Genomic DNA, 19,231 nt, shown 5'->3' with positions numbered 1-19,231 from the left:
CCTGGAAAGACTGACAAACTGGCAGCTTGGCTCTGTACTACCAAACTCTAAAGCTCACTAGTTAGCATGTTAGCTATTTTTAGTATGAGCACAATTCTTTTGCTAAGCTAAAATAATAGGCTTCTGGCTACAGCTACATTTATTGTATAGTCGGGAGTGCAATATTGATTGTCTCATCTTGCAAGAAAGAAAAATGTCTGTTACTTATTTTCTAATTATTTTCCCATTGTCGCTCTTTCTGCCTATCTGAGATCTGCCTTTATCTGATTTCAGATAGGCTTGTTGTTCCACTGATTTACTTATTATCAGAATCAAATGTTTTGGAAGATTGTAGGATACAACTAAGTGAAGTGACTCTGAAAAATGAAACTGTATTATGATTGAGAAGAAGAGGGAAACACCAACATGTATATGTTTACATATGTGGCCACATGGGTGCTGAAAGAAAGTTCACAAAGGCACTGGTGGAAGAACAGAAGATCATGTGATCATGTCAGCAGGATCATTCCTGAAAAGTCACTTGCCTTATTCAGAAATGGCTTTGAGTTGCACGTACCAGCTCGGCCAGAAAGCTCTGCTTATCCAGTGTTTGTAAAGTGAACATGAATTTTCCACAAGCGTAAATATGCTGCGGCCCGTGTGTTGAAAGTGAGATTATCTGCTGTGTCACTTTGCCACGAGTGATACGATAAAACACCACCAAGGACTCTCAAAGCTGTGGGGCCATGATGAAAACTTCACAACTGACATGGCAGTTATTCATTGTGCTTTCACAGGCAGACTGTGCATGGCACTCAGTGCTGTGTCTCAAGGGAATAACGCGATAGTTGTTGTAGCCCAGTCTTTCCCAGTAGCTTTCAGTTACGTAATATTTCCTTAGAGATCAAATCTAATGAGAGACAGCAAGCATAATGTGGAAGTGACAAGCCAGAAGGGGACAAGCTAGTTGTTAAGTAAAGGTGACATAATATAGTCACAGTATGTGAAAAATGCTGTAACAGCTCTTGTATTTGTATATTTTCAATATATATTTAGTTCTGATTTTCCTTCCAATAATCAATGGAAAGACAATAATGGTTCACTTGTCAAAAAAATCCTGTCAGCTTCATGATTTGGACATGTCCACAGTCAACATTTGTCACCTCCACTGTAAACGTGACTTCTTTGACATCTTCACGACTCTTCCTTCCTCACTTTGGGTGGATGCTTTGATGCTCAAATCCTTACGGGGAGATTTGGTGAGAACAACACCTTGGTTTTAGCACACAACATCTTTTGGATTAGCTGACTAGGCGTAGCTGCTGGCTGTGGTAACTTTTTGCACATCGCTTGAGATCAAATAGGATTATACCACCATCAGAAGAGTATTCTGATTATATTTATTAAAGCAAAAAGATGTCGGCATGAGATTTAGTCAATGAAAAAAATCAAAATCTGGTAAGAAATCGGCTCTGAATTCACTGACTCCAATGAAGGAGAAACGGGTCGTTTTATGCTTGTGCACGCATCCTCATTATTCACAATGCAGAATGTACAAAACACTCAGGCCTCACCCAGCAAACCAACCAGCTTGCCTGTATTTTTCTTGGCAAACAAGAAAAATACTATTAGCTACAGCTACTGTTGTCTGTGTGTCAGCTGTGCTTCTCATTAGGCTGTTATATTTGCGATGGTGTTCCCAGCACGTCTCTCTGACCCCCCTGTGGGTGCTGTGTACCTGACTTAGCAGTTTAGATTTTTTTTCAATATTTTAATCTCTTGGCAAACCACATAGTAAAGTAAAGTAATACAAATATTTCATCATTATATGCACTAATGTGGATATAAGGTCTATTAATGATTGATGTATGTAACCTTTACATACAGTGTGGGTCAAATTTTGACGCATGTTAGCATTTGACAGGAGTAAAAACTGCACTAAATGTCATTGCTTTAGTCTAAGTGACCCAAAAGATGACGAATGACATAGAGCAGGCATACATAGTACACAGACAGACCACTAGCAGGTGCAAAACCTTGAATAGCATTTTCACCTGCATGTCGAAGCGCCGCGGTGTACCTAAATAATCTAATAATAAACACGTTACAATCAATTTATTGTGAGCCTACTGAGATTAAACTGAGCATGAACTGATATTAAAACAGAGATTAAAAAAGCAGCTGAGAGGTCATAAGATTAGAAACACACCTGGGCCGTTTCAGTGAGTGTGGGAAGCAAATTTGTAAGTCCCCCACACACACAAGGTTTCCTATCACTGCTTTGAATGCCCCGACTGGTCTGTAATAAACTATTTTCATGGTTTGTGTTATAATTGTTAATTACTGTTGAATTAAACATAATAATTATGAAGGTTTGTTTATGAAAAAGCATTAAGAACAGAATGTTAAATAGCTGTAATGGTTATATAGTAAACTCATATTTATATTCATGGTTATATAATAAACCCCAACAATTCTAGAATTTTCTTTCCATTTTAACCTTTATAAAATATATCATTTGAAATTGAAGCAATTATGGCTGTTTTTGCTTTGAATCTTAGATAAAATGTTTATTGGGGAAAAACAGTAGATGTGTTTCTCCAAAAATGAGCAAAAATGAAGAAGCTCCTCGGATGAGAGGTGAAACATTGTCAAAAAACTTAAAGACGTCCAGTCGCTTTCTTTCCAAGTTCCTTAGACTGTCATGACCTGGATGACTGAGAACCTACACAGACAACAACATGCAAGAGTAAAGAAGCAATCTACAAACCTTGCACTGATAAAAAAAAAGACCCTTTTTTTCTCTTTTTCACTTATCCAGTCTTTGGGAGACACATTTGGTGGATGCCAGCAGTGTGCTGAAAACATGGTGGCATTTTTCATTGTAGCAATGACTCAGGGTTTTAAAAACACAGAGCCAAACAACGGCCGCTGGGTTCCCATCACTCAGCGTGACTCAGACTCAGCAAACTGTTCTTTCTGTTATTGCATTTGAGAAAATAAGACAAAACGAATAACCGTGTCATATGAATACACCAACGAGCCAGCAGCTACATAATTGTATTACAGCCAATGAAATGTGGCTGTATGGTGCTTGTCTGTCTGTGTGACTCTCTCTTGCTGTTAGGCACTCTTTTTTTTCCTCAGTCACGTCTCTTTCTGTTCCTCGTCTGGTTTTTCACGCGGGAGCTAACCAGGCATTTCTGCCATGTTAATAAGTGAATATATAATCCATTTGCAGTGGAAATTATTGAGGGAGAAAGGAAGACAGTGAAGCCTATCATACTGTAAGGCTTATGCGGTGGAAGGTGGGGTGAGGTGTAAGAAAAGTGCCAAGTAATATTCAGATCCTAGCAAGCTGGTATGTTTCTTACATGTGGCACGCAGCCACGAAGCTATATTTCTAAAAGGTTAAAGTGAGTGACTCATGTATTTATTGATTAGAGTATATGTACAAAGTTTTCATGTAGTCTAGCCACTCAATAGCTCATATGCACCTTAAAATTGTAATAAGAAAAGCTGTCAAAATGTCAGAATCATGTTTTAAAAGAGCAATGATTTGTTGTGTATTGGAAAGCTAATGTGGTTGGCAAAAGCCTAAAAAATAGCATTTCAGCCTTTTGTATACAATGCCATGTCGAGTAAACTTTATTTTAGAAAAAAATGAAGATTAGTTGAATCAAGAGGCCAGAGGTAAACTTCAGCTACAAGACATTATCTGTGGGGGCAGCAGGTATTTTTTGCTGCGTTGCTGAAGGACATTTCCTTTGAACTTACGTTCATTGGTTTGAGATATTGAACCTGGATTATGTGGTCATAGAGCAGCTTTCCTGCTGATGACTTCATTTTGCTGTCAGTCAAAGCCTAGAGTTTAAGATGTGAAGCATATTGATGTAAACCCTTTTGGCTTCTAAAAGAATCCTTCAACATTTTTGAAATTCTTCCTTTTTTGCAGAGTAGATCAATATCAGTTTAATATATTTGCGTTCAATAGAGAAAGCACTGTGACTTGTTAAGCTTGGCTCACCACAGTGAATGGAATAAGATCAGCTACAGGCGTATCCTGTGTTATTATTATTCCGTATTCTTCAGTTATACAAGTCCAAATATCAGAAGTACTGAGGCGTGGCATTTGAATTTGGATACAGAGTATTATCTGTTTGGCTCAAGCCAGCCACTTTGTATCTCTACTGGAAATATCTTGATTTAATTCCACAATGTCATTGTTTGGACAGTTATCTGTGGGTAAAGCGTACGAGGCAACAAAACAGACCCAGACATGCTCGTCAGATGTCTCTTACAGATTACCGGGCATGCCGCCTTGGCTTTGCTGTTCTGGTTATAACTAGAATGTTCGTTCTGAGCTGCTTCTCTGTTTTCAGAACATTTTAATATCTGTATCGTCCGTAAATTATAAAATGTCTTAGATATAAATGTTTTTTTCCTTTTTCTTTTTTTTTTTTTTTTGCTCTACCATAGCTCTGTTACATCTTCTATCTACAAAAAGCAGCCAAGCTGGTGACGATAATGTCTTTAGTCAGGAGTCACAGTGGTCGGCCACAGCTTGTCTTGAGGACAGGAATATTTCTTATCTAGCCCACAGTCAGCATCACCGACCTAATGATATCATCTACTGTGGATAACAAGGCTTTGCTATTAGCAGCACAGTATACAACTGGGCTGATGAAACAATTTTACAGATCCACTTCTACCTGCTGATTTATAGCACACTGCCGGCCTCGGTGTCTGTGAAATAGAAGTAGTTTGAGAATAAATTAGAATAGAGAACAGATGAGGACTGCAGGCACAAACGAAGCTCAAATAAGAGTTGAATCAGCTTTGTTGGTCAGTTAGACCTACATGTGTTATATTTGGCAATAACACATATAGGTCCAATATGTTCATTTCATTTTAGCGGTATGTCTTGCTGACGAGTTGGAGCTCTCTGGTGGAAATGGAAAATAACATACCTGGTGTTTGGCTGCTATTTTCTTCAAGGACTAGCTCCTTGTGAAGCTTTGCATTACTCTCAGAGTGGGTTTGCCATGGAGCAATCTACATTTAGATCTCCTGGAAGTTGTGCAGCGCTTCACAGGGAATTAACCTTGAAGGGGGATGGCATACGAATTTAAATGAGGTAAGATTTCATTTTTTATGGGCTTAGGCGTGTTATATTTTGATAGCAACTCGTATAACTTTATAAAGTTACAGATATTCTTGTAGTATTTATAGCAAAGACGCTGCACGATACATTCAGTTTTCACAGAACATATGGGATTTATTGCCATTCATTAATTTTCTTAACCACTTAAACGATTTTGGGATTGAAGCCTGCTCCTGTCACAGGGCAAGAGGCAGGGTACAACCTCACTCACATCTATGGCATTTTTAGAATTTAAAATCATCAATTTGGACTGGGGGGGAGTACCCAGACAGAACCACACATGCAAACTCCACACAGAAGAGCCCCACCTGACAGGTGGACTCAAACTGTGATCTTGCTTCTTCTTCTTTAAAAAATACCCATAGTGAAAAATGTCATTTATATTTAAAAGTGCATGCAACAAGTATGCATCATATTAAACAAAATTAAACGACCACTCCAGCCATATGTGTTATTTTGCTTCATCTGCATTAATCCATGAAACTGAATAGAACTGCTTCACCCGAATCCATTGTAGTCTGATTGAAATGAAACTGAAAGATCCTTTAATCCTTTTCAACCATATCACTGATTTGTACTAACCCCACTTTATCCAGGCACCCCTAATCCACAGCATTAAATTCCTCTCGCTTTGCATTTAAATATCACAGTGTCATCAACTTGTAATCTGATATGAAATTGTCTACCAAAGGGAACAGGAGATTTGGGAACGGACAAGGATATAGCACACTTTGCGTCACATCTATTTCATTCCTTTTCTGCATGTGCATTCTGCTTGTTTTTGGTAGTCCTGGGTCATTTTGGTCCTGACCCAAACAAATAATTGGAAAGCTAAAAGCACACACAAGCTCATGGCTTATCAAAGAGTCTTATAAACAAGATCAAATGCCAGCTTGTGTCTAACCTCCTCAGTGCTTCTCAGTTGCAATAACAATCCATTATTCAATTTCAAACCTAACAAGAAATTTCTTGATCCTAATCCCTGCGTGCAGCTTAAAATTTTAATTACTATTGAATTTTTGTCCATTTCTCTTATGATAAACCTGAGAGAGGGAAAAAAAACCAATTAGGATTCATAACAAGTTGAGTGTGGCATTAGAGTCGTCCTTCCAAACACTTCCCAAGGTTCCTTTCTTTTCTGAGCAACTTTATTTGAATTCCCCCACAAGACTTATAAATGAAAGTAAGCATCTCCTAGCTGTCTGCTCCCATTTATCGCTCTACCCCCAACTGTTCAGAGATCTCTTAAATGTTCAGTCAGTCTTTTGTAGCTTGAAGGTCACATGAGTTCATTTGGAGTTCAGAAATCTGTGGCATCCTATTCAGAACTACAGAGCAACACTGTGAAAGCTACTGCATTTACTGTTCAACATTCTTTTTTTTTCTGCATAATTATTTCTTTATTTCAAATTTTCTAGCAGAATAAGAGCCTTACATTGAATTACACAGCTCTTAAATGTAAAAGGTAAAAAAAAAAGTTTTTAAAGTGCTGATTTTTGGAAGTTAGACACAAACAATAACAGTTAACATTTTAACTGATTTTAAGCATCCCTGAAGGTCTCATTAACTGGACCCTAGACTGCAGGGAGACAAGCGCGACTCCCTATTTTTCATACCATGCAACAATCCATCAGTCTCAAGGGTTTTGCCCTATAAAATATTATCCTCAGACAAAAACCCCGTTTCCCAGAAGGCTTGTGTTACTGACACGTCCAGATTCTGAAAAGCCTCTTGTTAACAACAGCTGTAAAGTGAGCTTGTTCAATTCTTTCAAGTTTAATCTCTCCCTCTTTCTGTTGCTTTCATTTCTCTCTCTTAGTGTCCCATTTCTCTTGTACATGTGGGACGATCTTGAATTAATTAAAAGAAAAGACTTTGAAGTTAGATACTTGGCCTCGGGGCATTCCGTTTCATTTTTGTTGTGGTGGGAGTTGCGCTGTTGTTCTGTTGTTACATTGTAACGACCCAGAGATTCCGCTACTGGTCAGTGTCATGTTATTAGGCAAAAGATGCAGTTCAGCATAAAATGGTCTCTTAAAAAAAGCAAACACGTCTCTAAAACATGCGGTCGATACGTCGAATTGTATAACACTTGGTCTCTTCTTTCATTGTAACAGGTTCTTCTTATGATTGCATTATGCTGTAATAAAATAAAAACCACAGTAACTGTTAGTATAGTAAAGCTTTGCGCTGTCTTTAGATTAAGTCTTACAATTTCAGAAATTGCTATTTACAGATGTGTTGTGGTTCCGCTGTGATTGAGAGACAACACACAGTGTTTGGATTGTCATCTTGTACCGTGGACTGTTTCTGTGCAACTTCAGTGCTTAGTGGTAATGTGACTATGAATGATGATGACTAGTTTTAGCTTTAAGAGCAGTCAAAGTTGAGTGAGCGAGTTCAGTAAACCCTTCATCATACTCGACTCCCTTGTAAGAAAAAGGCATCATTCTATTTCCACGGCCCCTCTCCCGCAGCTGTCTAGCTACTCTAGTATAAATAGGGATCCCTCCCAAGAGAAATGGATCATCTGTACAGGAATGAGACCAGGGAGCCCCTCAACATAGTGATGTCATATGAGGGGGTGTTGATCTAACCTGAGATGATGGGCTGTCAGCAGCTGCTGTTGCAGCGGGGCTGGGGCGGGACGGAGAGAATAAATACTGAAGAAGTAAGAAACAAAGCAAGGGAGGAGACAGGAAGTCAGATAAGCGGGAGAGCATACTTATTGTGATGTAAAATGAAGAGAAAGCTACTGAATACTAATGAAAGTCATACTAATGGAAAACAGAAAAACAGAACATACTGAATGATGACCGAATTAGAAGCCTGTTTGCTAGCCTGCCAAGCTTCCCCCCTCAGCATGAGACTCGTCCCTATTTCCCTCCCGTCAGCCCCTCCTATCTCTGTTACACTTTCTCTATTCACTGCCATGACATGCTATGTCTAAAGCTGAGTCTGTGAATGAATGATATTACCTCATGCAAATAACACCATCTACCCCTGCAGGCCCATCACATGCTTCAAGCAACTAAAAAGCAGTAACTCATCTCTCTCGCATTGGCTTTGATTTCTTCTTGTTCCACTCTAATAACCCTCCACTCTATTTTCTCTACCTCTCTGTCTCGGCAACGGCCCCCTTTTTTTATATGTAAATATATGCAATAGGTTTTACGCTTAATAGATTTCAATATAGCAAAATAATCAAAGTGGCTACTGCTGTCTATAGATCTGTCTCAGGCTGGTAATAACACAAGTTATGGCTTGCTATTTAATATTTACACCCAGTTCCTGGCATATCAGTGTGGCTGTTCCATAGTAACCAAAGCGAACTGTCCAGATATTGCTGGTGCAGCAGAAATAGGCACAGTAATTCTTTGGCCCCAGCTGTTCACATTTGGAGACAGGATAGTGATGGTGGTGGAAAATAAAAACCAACTTTTCAACCAGGAGACCGTGGCTTGTCTTCTGATTGAGATTTTTGTTTTTCAAGCTGTTTTCTTCATTTTCACTCTCATGTTACTTTCATTTTACTCACTGATTAGGTTAAGGGAACAGAAGTACCTGGTTAACTTTAAGAAAATATGGTTTTGATTTTTTTTTTTTAAAATGCTGCTTCTTAAAAAAAAAATGTTGCAGTCATATGTAATGAGTTGGAAGTGAGACCTGTTTACTTCTTCCACTGTCCGGTGTTTCATGACTCTGATGATGATGTACATTTCAGACAGAATGATACAAACTGACATGATATTAAATAACTTAAATGATAAAGACATAAAAAAAATGCTGTCATTGATTGGGCTGCTGTTTAACTCTGCCACATATGCATGTTCTGACCCATTCCACCCTTTTATGCTTCTATTTCTACATGTTTTGTGTTACGTTTTTCTCTGCTCCAGCTCAAGCGGGTTTGGTTATCTTTGATGTCCCTTGAGTGTTTTAATAATTTGTTAAATGTGTGTTGTTGATGGTTGCTCTGCCTCCCTCTATCACTCTCTCTCTCTCTCTGTCAACTTGCCCGCCTATAAGGCGTGGGCTACAAGTAAGGCAGAGCCCCATCGCCATACTGACCACAGTATAATGCTTGCGTAAACACAAGTGTTTAGTGTCTCATATTCACCCTACAAAGTATAAACTAACATCATCTGTATACATGGAGACATACATATGTCTCTGACCATATGCAGGCCTAACACATGTAAAATACAGAAAACACACGTCCGTATGTAGAGAACAAAGGAGTGTCTTTCGACTGCTGTCGCATGGGGGGGGGCAGCTGTATTCTAATGTATTAATCATCTTGTCTCCAGCTTGCTAATTAATGACCCATCTGTCCCCACTCACTGATGTTCCACTTCAAACTCCCCAATAAACAAACACACACACAGAGGCGCTGCGGCACAACAACCAAATTCTCGTTCCAGTGATGCAACTCCAACACTACTGCTGTGCACACTGTACGCTGCACTGTCTCATCTGCATTCAAGAAAACCTCCAAAGTGTTTGTGGCAGCTTCGTGAGAAAGGAGTCCTCCTCATCAGTTGCTGTGCGTTTAGCTGGCAGACGTGTGATCAGGCTTATCTGTGTGTGTGTTTATGTGTGCACTTATGTAGGTGTATGTGTGTGTTCATAGGCTTATCAGGTGAGCCCGGGCAGAGTGTCAGATGCAGTAATGGAGGCTTCAAAGACAAGCGCTGCGGTGAGTTCCCTGGCTGCCTTTTAACAAACCCCCCACCCTTCCACCCCTCCCTCTCCCTTCCTCGACTATTCCCACCGCTGGGACGCAGAGGGACAGAAAGGCACATAAGTAGATAGCTGGATGGATAAGGAAGGGAGGCAAGAAGTGAGATAAGCAGGCAGGTGAATAATTAAGTAGGTGCAAAGTCAAACAGACAACAGGTAGGCGTACATCAGGCTGAGTGGCAGGTAGGAGAGATATTGGAGAGCACAGAGGATGCCTGACAGTAAGACAGACACACGGAGGAGCAGACAGACAGTAAGACATTCAGACGCGGCCAGGTGCTTGTACAGGCCACCTCCCCTTCACTTGCATGAGTAGAGATACTTCAAACACCCGCCGCTTGTCTTCTGCTTTGTTCTGTTGTTCTCGTCGCAGCTGCTAATGTTGTTTTGATGCTCGTCACCACCATCGCTGATCTGTTTCCTTTGAATGGGAGTTCTATTTCTGACTTCCCATTTGCTTGTTTCCATTTTGGTCTTTTATCCTGCATATGTGTTTGAGTGAACATGTTTGTGCGTGCGTGTCTTTTGTTTTACATCTGAAAAGCAGTCACAGTTAAGGGATAGTAACTGAGCGTTTGATCATTAAAAGTTGCCATTTGAGGTTGATTGGTTTCATTTTTTTCAGGGATCACATAGTTATTTTCGTGCTTTAAAGTGAGATATGGCTAAGTTAAATCGTGAGATCAAAGAGTTTTGTAGTAAATAAAACTGCTGTATAAGCACTTGTGGCTGCATAAAAAGCAAAAATACAGGAAGACGTATGAAAGAGTTAACTTACCAAATCAGAACCTACTTTGGCTGCTTCTTATTCAATGATATTCAATTAGGAACCTAATATTTACTGTAGCATTTGCAGCAATTCAGCTATTAAAGTCATTTTAATTATTGTGTGTAAAATCTGCAGATTATTTTTAGATTTTTTTAACCTTTTCAAAACTGATGATTATTTCTTATTTCGCGCCGCATGTAACATTGTTCAACATGGTTCAGACGTCAGTGCATGGCTACTGTGATGGACACTCTCCCTTCTGCAACTATTTTTTTAATTGTACTTCACAGACCATAATAGATATTTGGATTAATTTTTTGAAGTTGTTTACAGTTTATTGAAGAAATATTTTTGCATGAATGTCTTATGTTATAAAGAAAGTCTTGGGGGATGTGGAGATAATAAAAAAAAAAAGGAGTAAAACAGTGTTGTAGAAATTTCTTGTGATTTCACAGAAGGTATATTTTCACAGTTACCTTTAATTTAGTGCTGTATGGTAGAGTATTGTCTTTGCCACGTGCATACATACGGGTTTCATTGGGACTGCAGGAGACATAAATATGAACTCATGAACCAGCACTGATGTCACAGGCTTCACCAGAGATGTTACCAAAATAATTTTGTACAGATATGACTCCCCTTGCAGATTCATATAGTTCAAAACTTTTGATGTTTTTATAATTTATTTTATTTGTTTGGTTTTTGTTTTTTTAAATCAGGAAGCATCCAGCATAAAACTCTACTAAATCAAACATAAGGAGCTACCCACCCTCGTAAACAGATATTAAGAAATTTTCTAATCACTCTGTTCTTCTGTAGTGTCTTAAGCTTAATGGTTTAGCTAAACAATACAATAACAGTATTTATGTATTTATTTATAAGCAAAACTGCACACAGTGAAGGTAATACACACTAATCATGCCAATCCTCCTGCTCCCTCCAAACAGCAAACTCTGGAGAACAACCTAACCAACTTGGTGAAGAGGAACAGTGAGCTGGAGAACCAAATGGCCAAGCTCATTCAAATCTGTCAGCAGGTTGAGGTATGTAACATATCTTTATGTCTTTTAATTTTTGAATAAAATGCAAATGGTCTCTCTTAATTGTAACTCAGGAAAGTATGACTTCCATATGGAAAAAGTAGTTTTGCTTGTCGCCAGGTATCATAGCATCAGAGGTCAGTGTCAGCAACAAGATAACAGCCTCGGAGCTGCTAAAGATTCTTAATGAGGGGAGTTCTGCTGGGTGGAAATAAGCATTTCCAAGTCAGCGCCGCACCACACACCACTGAAGCTATCTATATTTGAGTCTAAGCCTCTTTTTATTTCATTATTTTTCTGCCTCCTGCTGGATCATAACCGTGACTTTGCCAGCATTAAAATACGAATTCAATTTTTTCAGTTCCTTCACCAGCTACTGATCAAATATTGATTAATCCCAACACTGTAAGTGAATGCCAGGCTCGTACAGTGTTGTCATAAAAAGGTCTGCATCATTTTTAAAGAGTTGGAGGAAAGTACACAGCAGCAAATTAATAACAAATGTGTCACAGTGATCGTGTTATGTCATTTGACCATCAATATGATAAGTGATTAGGCACAGCACTTTGAAAATGGAAATAATAGATACCAGTTTCAGTTTCAGAGTGACTGAAGAACACTCGAGAACAAAAGAGTAGCTATCAGCAACCATCCACTTTCAGACCTTTAAAAGGGTTAGTTATGTCATTCACACAACTTCAAACACTGATTGAGATGACCACTTGAGCAAAGCCAAAACTAAAAGTTCAATTTTCAAGGTGCAACCACTTTAATGTAAAGCTTTAACTGTATCATAAATTCTGATTGTGTGCCTCTTTACTGTCTCAGCTTTGGCTTCCAATACTGCTTAGGTTCTTCCTTGAACTCTTGGCTTCCAATTAATCTCACTGCGATGAATTTGATTTTTAGGACGGATGAATTACTGTTGCATTACTCAACGGTTTAATTCTTACTGGCACCACCCACACAAGAAATTTATGCTTGCCAGCAAATCAGATAAGATTATCTGTCAAATGGTATATATCTCCAAAGTGGAAGCTTTATCTGACTTGTCACAAGGTGGTAATGTGTCACAGCTCCCCCCGGTTCGATTAAACGACAACCTTCAAAGAGTGTTGGCGCTCCGGTGTCCTAGTGTGAACCGGTACCTGTGTGCACAAAATTATACCTGAGTCAGTCTTGTCACTGTTGACCTCTTCCATTTGGGCTTCTGCTATGATTTAATGGAGGTACTGTTCAAAGCCAGTCAGAGACTTCTAGTGTTTTCTCAGCTGAGCATTACTAATACATTCGCACACAAACACGCAGGCTCATGCTTTCTGTCTGTGCACACTCACTCTTAATAAACACCATCATTTTCTGTGAGATTTGACATTAATGGCTGCAGAGGACAAATGCATTTTAGTGCCGCCATCACTCTCTGCGTAGTTCATTTCTTACCAGCCGGGCATGACTCCATTTTCTCAGAGTCACTCTGAGGTCCATGAACAGCAACTCATGCAGCCGCTCACCCAATCAAAATTAAATGATTGCTGGGTGATTCATTAAGTGCAGACAAACTGTTCGTCAACAGTGCATGGCATGAGAAAAAAACCCGTCTCTGTTTCGTCTTTGTCTGCATACCAATGTTGAGCCACCGCCACGACAGCAGCACAGCCTCATCAGTTATTCATCAAAAAGTAATGAGGAGAGATCGCATGGGGGAGAACATGCTTCACCAACTCTTAAGCAAATTATTGAAATAAACTATACGTTTTCGACTCATTTGGAGCTATTCTGCCTGTGTGATGTCAGTGTCAAAGGGCTACAGTTGTTTATTTATGAGAGGCGTAAGGAAGAGCGAGACTGGATTGTTTTCAGGTGAGCACACATTAAGGCGCAGAGGCGTTTTATGAGTGCCAGGAAGAGAGGCGAGGGCAAGCGAGGAGAAGAAGCTGGAGAACGGTGGAAAGGCTGAAAACTAGAGGCTGTAGAGGTGAGGGAAAGGAAAACGAAAAGACAAGAGGTTAACAGTGCAATGGGAACAGAGAATGGGATAAAAAGACGTAAACGTTAGTGTGACTAGCAGTGATCCTTTTTTTTATTCTGCAAAAAGAGATGCAGGCAGTGTGTAGAAGAACACGCTCAGCAATAATGCAATACAGCACAAAAAGAGAATAAAAAAGTGAGAGTTTTAGTGAAGGGAGAGGAGTGTGTACAAAATAAGAAATCTCTGAAGGGCTTTAAGCATGACCTGGATTTCTCTCCTCCTTGTTTGCATCATACTGTATTGGTGCCGAAGAAATGATCAAACACAGTGTGAATCAGCTTCCAATGTGTCAGCACACACAGCAGCGATACAGCCCTGTCCTCCAGGGGTTCTCTCCGGGGGAGTTATCTGTTTCTTCAGTCTTAGATGCACTGACTTGATGATGTGTAGGATGCTTCTTTCCGAGTATCCTCACCACAAGGCTTGGTGTGGGATTTTTGTGCCTAATGGTATTCGGAATAGGGTTCGGAGCTTTTTAAAAGCATTGATGTGATTCTTAAGCATTTGTAGTGATTTTTGTTTAGTTAACACTCATCACTCATTTTCACTCATGCTTTGATATTAATAGTCAGCAGAGTAAGGGGGACTCATTGAGGCTCTTGGGTGAAGAGCATTTCCCTAAAAACCACTTTGATGTTGAATAGACACTGATACACTGACAGATGTAACTGAATTCAGAGCCAGACTGAAAGCTGTGTTAATGCTTTAAATAAGACTAATATGCAATCTGTTACCTGCACATTACTTTTCTCATTCACGAACTATGTTTTAAGCCGTAAGCCGTTTAATATTAAGCCAGCTCACTTCTCTTCTCCTCTTTTCTTTTCTTTTCTTTTCTTTTCTTTTGCTTTTTTTTAGAGTAATAGTAAAAGCTTTTTACCCTCTTCAAATACGCATCTCAAGAGATGCTCTTATTCTTTTGTTACCATTTCATTTTCAGCACATTTCTATTTAATTCCCAAAGAGCCTCCCCTTTCATACTTTAACAATACTTCCTTAAAGGCCCGTGCCCTTGAAACTTTGTCTGTGTAGTGAAGTTATTGCATTTAATATCTCCCTCTTCTTAATTCATCTTGTAACTTGACAGCTGATCAGCTTTTCTGTCATTCTGTCCCACTTTATCTTGCTCTCTATACAGTAGTTGTCCTCGCCGAGGTCATGGTTCAGCTATGCCTCGTGAGACTGTGTGGTTACAAGGTGCTTGCACTGGCAGCTGTATAAAGAGGAAAACTTTCTAATGGGCTTTCTGGCTCTTAACGGAGCCAGAAAGCCCAGACACAGCTAAATGTGGAGTAAGCATTGTTTCTAGGAAGCAGTAAAAAACAGCAGCGGGTGTTTCCAACCCCTAGGATCGTTTTAAACTTGTGTGCGTATTAGAACTGATGGGGAAAAGAATCACATCAGACAGAAGCCTGGTGGGTTTAAATGTTCACACATGTATATCTACTGATTAAACAGCGAACAGTAAGTCCTTAGCTGAGACCTGTCTAGGTGTGTTTACACTGAAGCTGATCACACTCTGTGCAGAATATGAATCAGTTGTATGGAGATGGCTCTAATGCTGCCTAATCCTTTGCATTAGGTCTCATCTCCCTTTATCTCTCCACAATAGCTCCAGAGAGATCGAACCATCTTCTGGCATCATTTCTAAAGCTATATTTCTAAAGCCGTTTGCAGTTCCACTTTTAACTAAGGATGGGAGCATCAATACAATGCGCTAATGGTATATAGATAAATGACATTTCTACTTTATTGCAAGCTCTACAGTATGTTTGTGCTTTTAACAGATGCCCATACTGTGCATTCAAAGTGGGTGTATATCATTCAGCATTCATCCATCCTGGGCAGGTGATGCTGTCTGTTAAGACCCCCCAAAAATGTGAAAGTTATAGCAGCTTTTTGAGGCTGTACAATATCTTGTTTTCTTAGTTTAATATTTTATCATGCCTTCATTGGCGTTTAGGTATTCAGTCATAAACAGCATTTATGGAGGATTTTTTCATTATTAAGTTATTAAAATTCATTTTGAAGAGAGTCTATCTAATAATTATAGAGCTATTTGCATCAAATAGAAGAAGGATCACCAAAGAAAATGAAGGCACACTGTCTGGGAAGGATGGATGTCCATATAAATTTTCATGGTAATCCATCAAATGCGTGTTGAGATATGATTAGCAGAGATAATGACGGGTGTCCTTTGATAATAGGCATGATAATTTAATTAGTAGTGATTGATGTTTGTGTTACTTTGTTCTGTTGAAAAGTAAAAGAAGACACGAGGTTAGAAGTTGTTACCCCGAAAAACAGAAATAAATGCAGTCAATCTGCTTAGCAAATAAACACTTTGGTGAAGCGTTTCCAATTATCACCTTTCTTTGACATAACATCCATTACTTTGATCTCACGGTTGCATTTTCTTTTACTCTATTACATACATAAAGCATCTCTCCCATTTTTAGAGCCAGGTGCCAGCCGGATGTCATAAATCTTTGGGTGCTATCCCAGAATTTGTGGACAGCATCAGAGATAAAGCTGTCACACTAAATCCTTGCATCTGTTTGAGGACTTCATGTCACACTTAAAGAGGCAAACTGGGGACAGTAAGAAGCAGGCGGAATCAGGGCCAATCAAACAGAGGCAGAACAAATGAAGAGAAATATGAGCGAGCAAAGGAGTGGATTGAGCATGGAGCTTATTCAAAATGTAACCGATCTAGTGTCAGCAAAAGGTTAACAACTGTTTTGAACTTTGCCTAGCCCTCTTTACAAGATAGATGCCATATTAGCTACAGCAGCCAATGTTGGAAGTCATACATTGCTCTGGCTGTTACTGTTCTGTAATTATTACAGTTAAAAGTTTTGAGCAATCAATCATGTCTTTATACTTTTCCTCAAAGTAGTCAATTATTATTATTCAAGACCTTGTATGTGAGGAGGATTTTAAATTTGATTCTGGATTTAACAATGAAAAGAAGCCAATATAGGAGAAATGTGCTTTATATTTCGAGTCCCTGTCAGTAATCTTGCTGCAGCATTTTGGATCAACTGAAGGATGTTCAGGGAGCTTTAGGACATCCTGATAATAATGAATTACAGTAGTCCAGCGTAGAAGTAATAAATGCATGAACTAGTTTTTCAGCATCACTCTGAGACAGAATGTTTCTGATTTTGCGCAAATGGAAGAAAGCGGTCCTATCGAACACTGCACTGAGTTCTAGCAGGACAAGCACAGAGATGAGTCCACTGTCAGAGGCCATAAGAAGATCATTTGTAACCTTCACTAAAGCTGTTTGTGTACTGTGCTGAGCTCTGAAACCTGACTGAAACTCTTCAAATATCACATTCGTCTGCCGATCATCTGTTATGATGATGAAGTCCAGCTTTATGGAGGGCTTTTTATAGAGCGGTAAACTGGATTTCAAGGCTAAATGAAGATGTTCTAAATTAGTGTGATGTCATTTCCTCTAATTAGTCCAATTATAGATTGAATGCCGTGCTGAGGCTGTCATTTTTAGTATCTACATGGATAACATCACCCACAATAATTATTTTATCTGAGCTGAGAACTAAATCACATAAAAAGTCTCAGAATTCAGACAAAAAACAGACAGGTGGACGATAGATAACAGCAAATGAAACTTTCCTTGAGTTTTTCAAGCTATGGTGGACAAGGCTAAGCATCATGTTTTCAAATGTCTTGGTCTTTGGTTGATTAACAAACTGTAGTGGGAGATTAATTCATGTACTAACAGGGGACTAGAAAAGAGAGACCTAATGTTTAATAATCCACATTTCGCTGTTTTACTCTTTGGTGCAGTCGTGGATACAGTATTGTTCTCTCTTTGTGATTTTTTTGTGTTTAAATAATTTTTTGCTGATTTTTGGTTTGTTTTTTTGTTTTGACACAGTCTCTAAGGGGATGGGGTTTTAGGGATATAGCAGGAGGAGAGAAGCTACAGAGAGGAGGCGTGTAAGTCTGCAACTCTGCTTCCTGATCCCAACTCTGGATAGTCAGATTTTGGGGGGGGGGGGGTTATTAAATTTGGCCAAATTTGAAGAAGTGAGAGCTGCTCGATCCAAATTGGGATAGATGCAGTCTCTCCTAACAAGAACAGGTTTCCCCCAAAAGGTTTCCCAATTATCTATAAAGCAAAGCCATTTTTTGGACACCATTGAGACAGCCAGCAATTTAAGCCAGCCATCCTGTGTTCCCGGGTGCTCGGAACAGTCTGCCAGGGGAAGAACTAACGCTACCTTCAAGTGCACCAGCTACAGGGGCCTGGCTAGCTATGGGTTTTCCAAGGGTGCGAAGGTCTATGTGTTGTAACGGGAACAGGAAGTGATACTCTACCGCAGATAGAGCAAACACCAAGTGAGAGTGAAATGGTCTCAGAAGAAGGGTGGCTGTCAAGAAGCCTTTCATAAGGAAGGAAAACGGGGAACAAAGGATAAGGAATTCCAAATTACACAAGACCAGGATATAAGGTCCTATGCAGTGATGAATTCAGTTTCATTTTTCAGCATTGGAATGCACTGGAATGCACTTCAGGAAGCCTGGATAACTATTCCTGAAGACTATTTAAAGAAATTATAAGAAAGTTTGCTTAAGAGATTTCAGGCTGTGTTGAAGAACAAAGGTGGTCGTACTAAGTATTGACTTTCTAGCTTGCTGTAATTGTTTTTTCTTATATAATATGTATGTTTTGGTATGTTTCAGTAAATCAGTGCACCCATTTTCCTAGCAAAATATAAAGGAATGAGGGGTGGCTTAAGACTAATGTACAGCACAACAGGATTTGTATATACCTGTTTCAACAATTTTCTCGGATCAAAGACTAATTCTTTTCTTGATGTATATCAATCTGAAATCTACAAGGTCTGTTAGACATTTTGTAAATCATTTACCACTCCTGCCACAGTTGATATGCGGTGAAACCTTTGCTTGTTAACTAGAATTTAAAATACATCGGTGTGGGCGTGAGCAGTGCTTGTTAACACAGTATGCATTTGTAAAGATTTGCAGTTTAAGAAAACAAGTTGGGATTTTGTAATGTCAAGGTGGGCGGGTAATTTAGCTGCATTCGCTGCTGTGTTTGTGATGTTATTATGATGATTCAGCTGTGAGATTTTCTGTGACAAAAGCAAATAGCATTTTCAAGATTGAATGAGCAATGCAGCATCATTAAAACTCACACACACAATTCATCTCATTTGTCTGCAGTCAATGGATTTTCTTAAAATGACAGCACAGTGAGAAATTGCAATGCTGAATCTCAGAATTGGGGGAATTTAACAAGCAAAGACTCGTTTTGAGTTTAGCTCACCTCCTGATGATTGACAACACCTAAAATACTGTCTCTCTGCTTAGTACCAGTTTTTAGAAAAGGAGAGTTGGATATGTGTTTCGACTTCACATTTCAAAACTGTTTATGGGTAGTTTGTAAAAAAATATCTTTGTTTTTGTTTTTATCAGGCAAAGTCTTTTTGTTTTTGAGTGTAACCAGTGGT

General features: G+C 39.2%; 1 protein-coding gene across 4 annotated transcripts in view; it reads left to right on the top strand.

Moving 5' to 3' along the window:
- mid2 (midline 2) overlaps positions 1-19,231 on the top strand; it is a 151,101-nt gene that overhangs the window by 86,002 nt on the left and 45,868 nt on the right. For 3 of the 4 annotated variants that reach the window (XM_005467574.3, XM_005467576.3, XM_005467573.4), the window contains exons 3-4: positions 9,777-9,842; positions 11,603-11,698. In XM_005467574.3, coding sequence (XP_005467631.1) covers positions 9,777-9,842; positions 11,603-11,698 — 162 coding nt within the window. The remainder of the gene's footprint in view (positions 1-9,776; positions 9,843-11,602; positions 11,699-19,231) is intronic. The other variant, XM_005467575.2, reaches the window with a different exon arrangement.

This window comes from Oreochromis niloticus, linkage group LG2, assembly GCF_001858045.2.
Source record: "Oreochromis niloticus isolate F11D_XX linkage group LG2, O_niloticus_UMD_NMBU, whole genome shotgun sequence".
NCBI classification, from domain to species: Eukaryota; Metazoa; Chordata; class Actinopteri; order Cichliformes; family Cichlidae; genus Oreochromis; species Oreochromis niloticus.
This window is presented reverse-complemented; position numbering and strand designations above follow the sequence as displayed.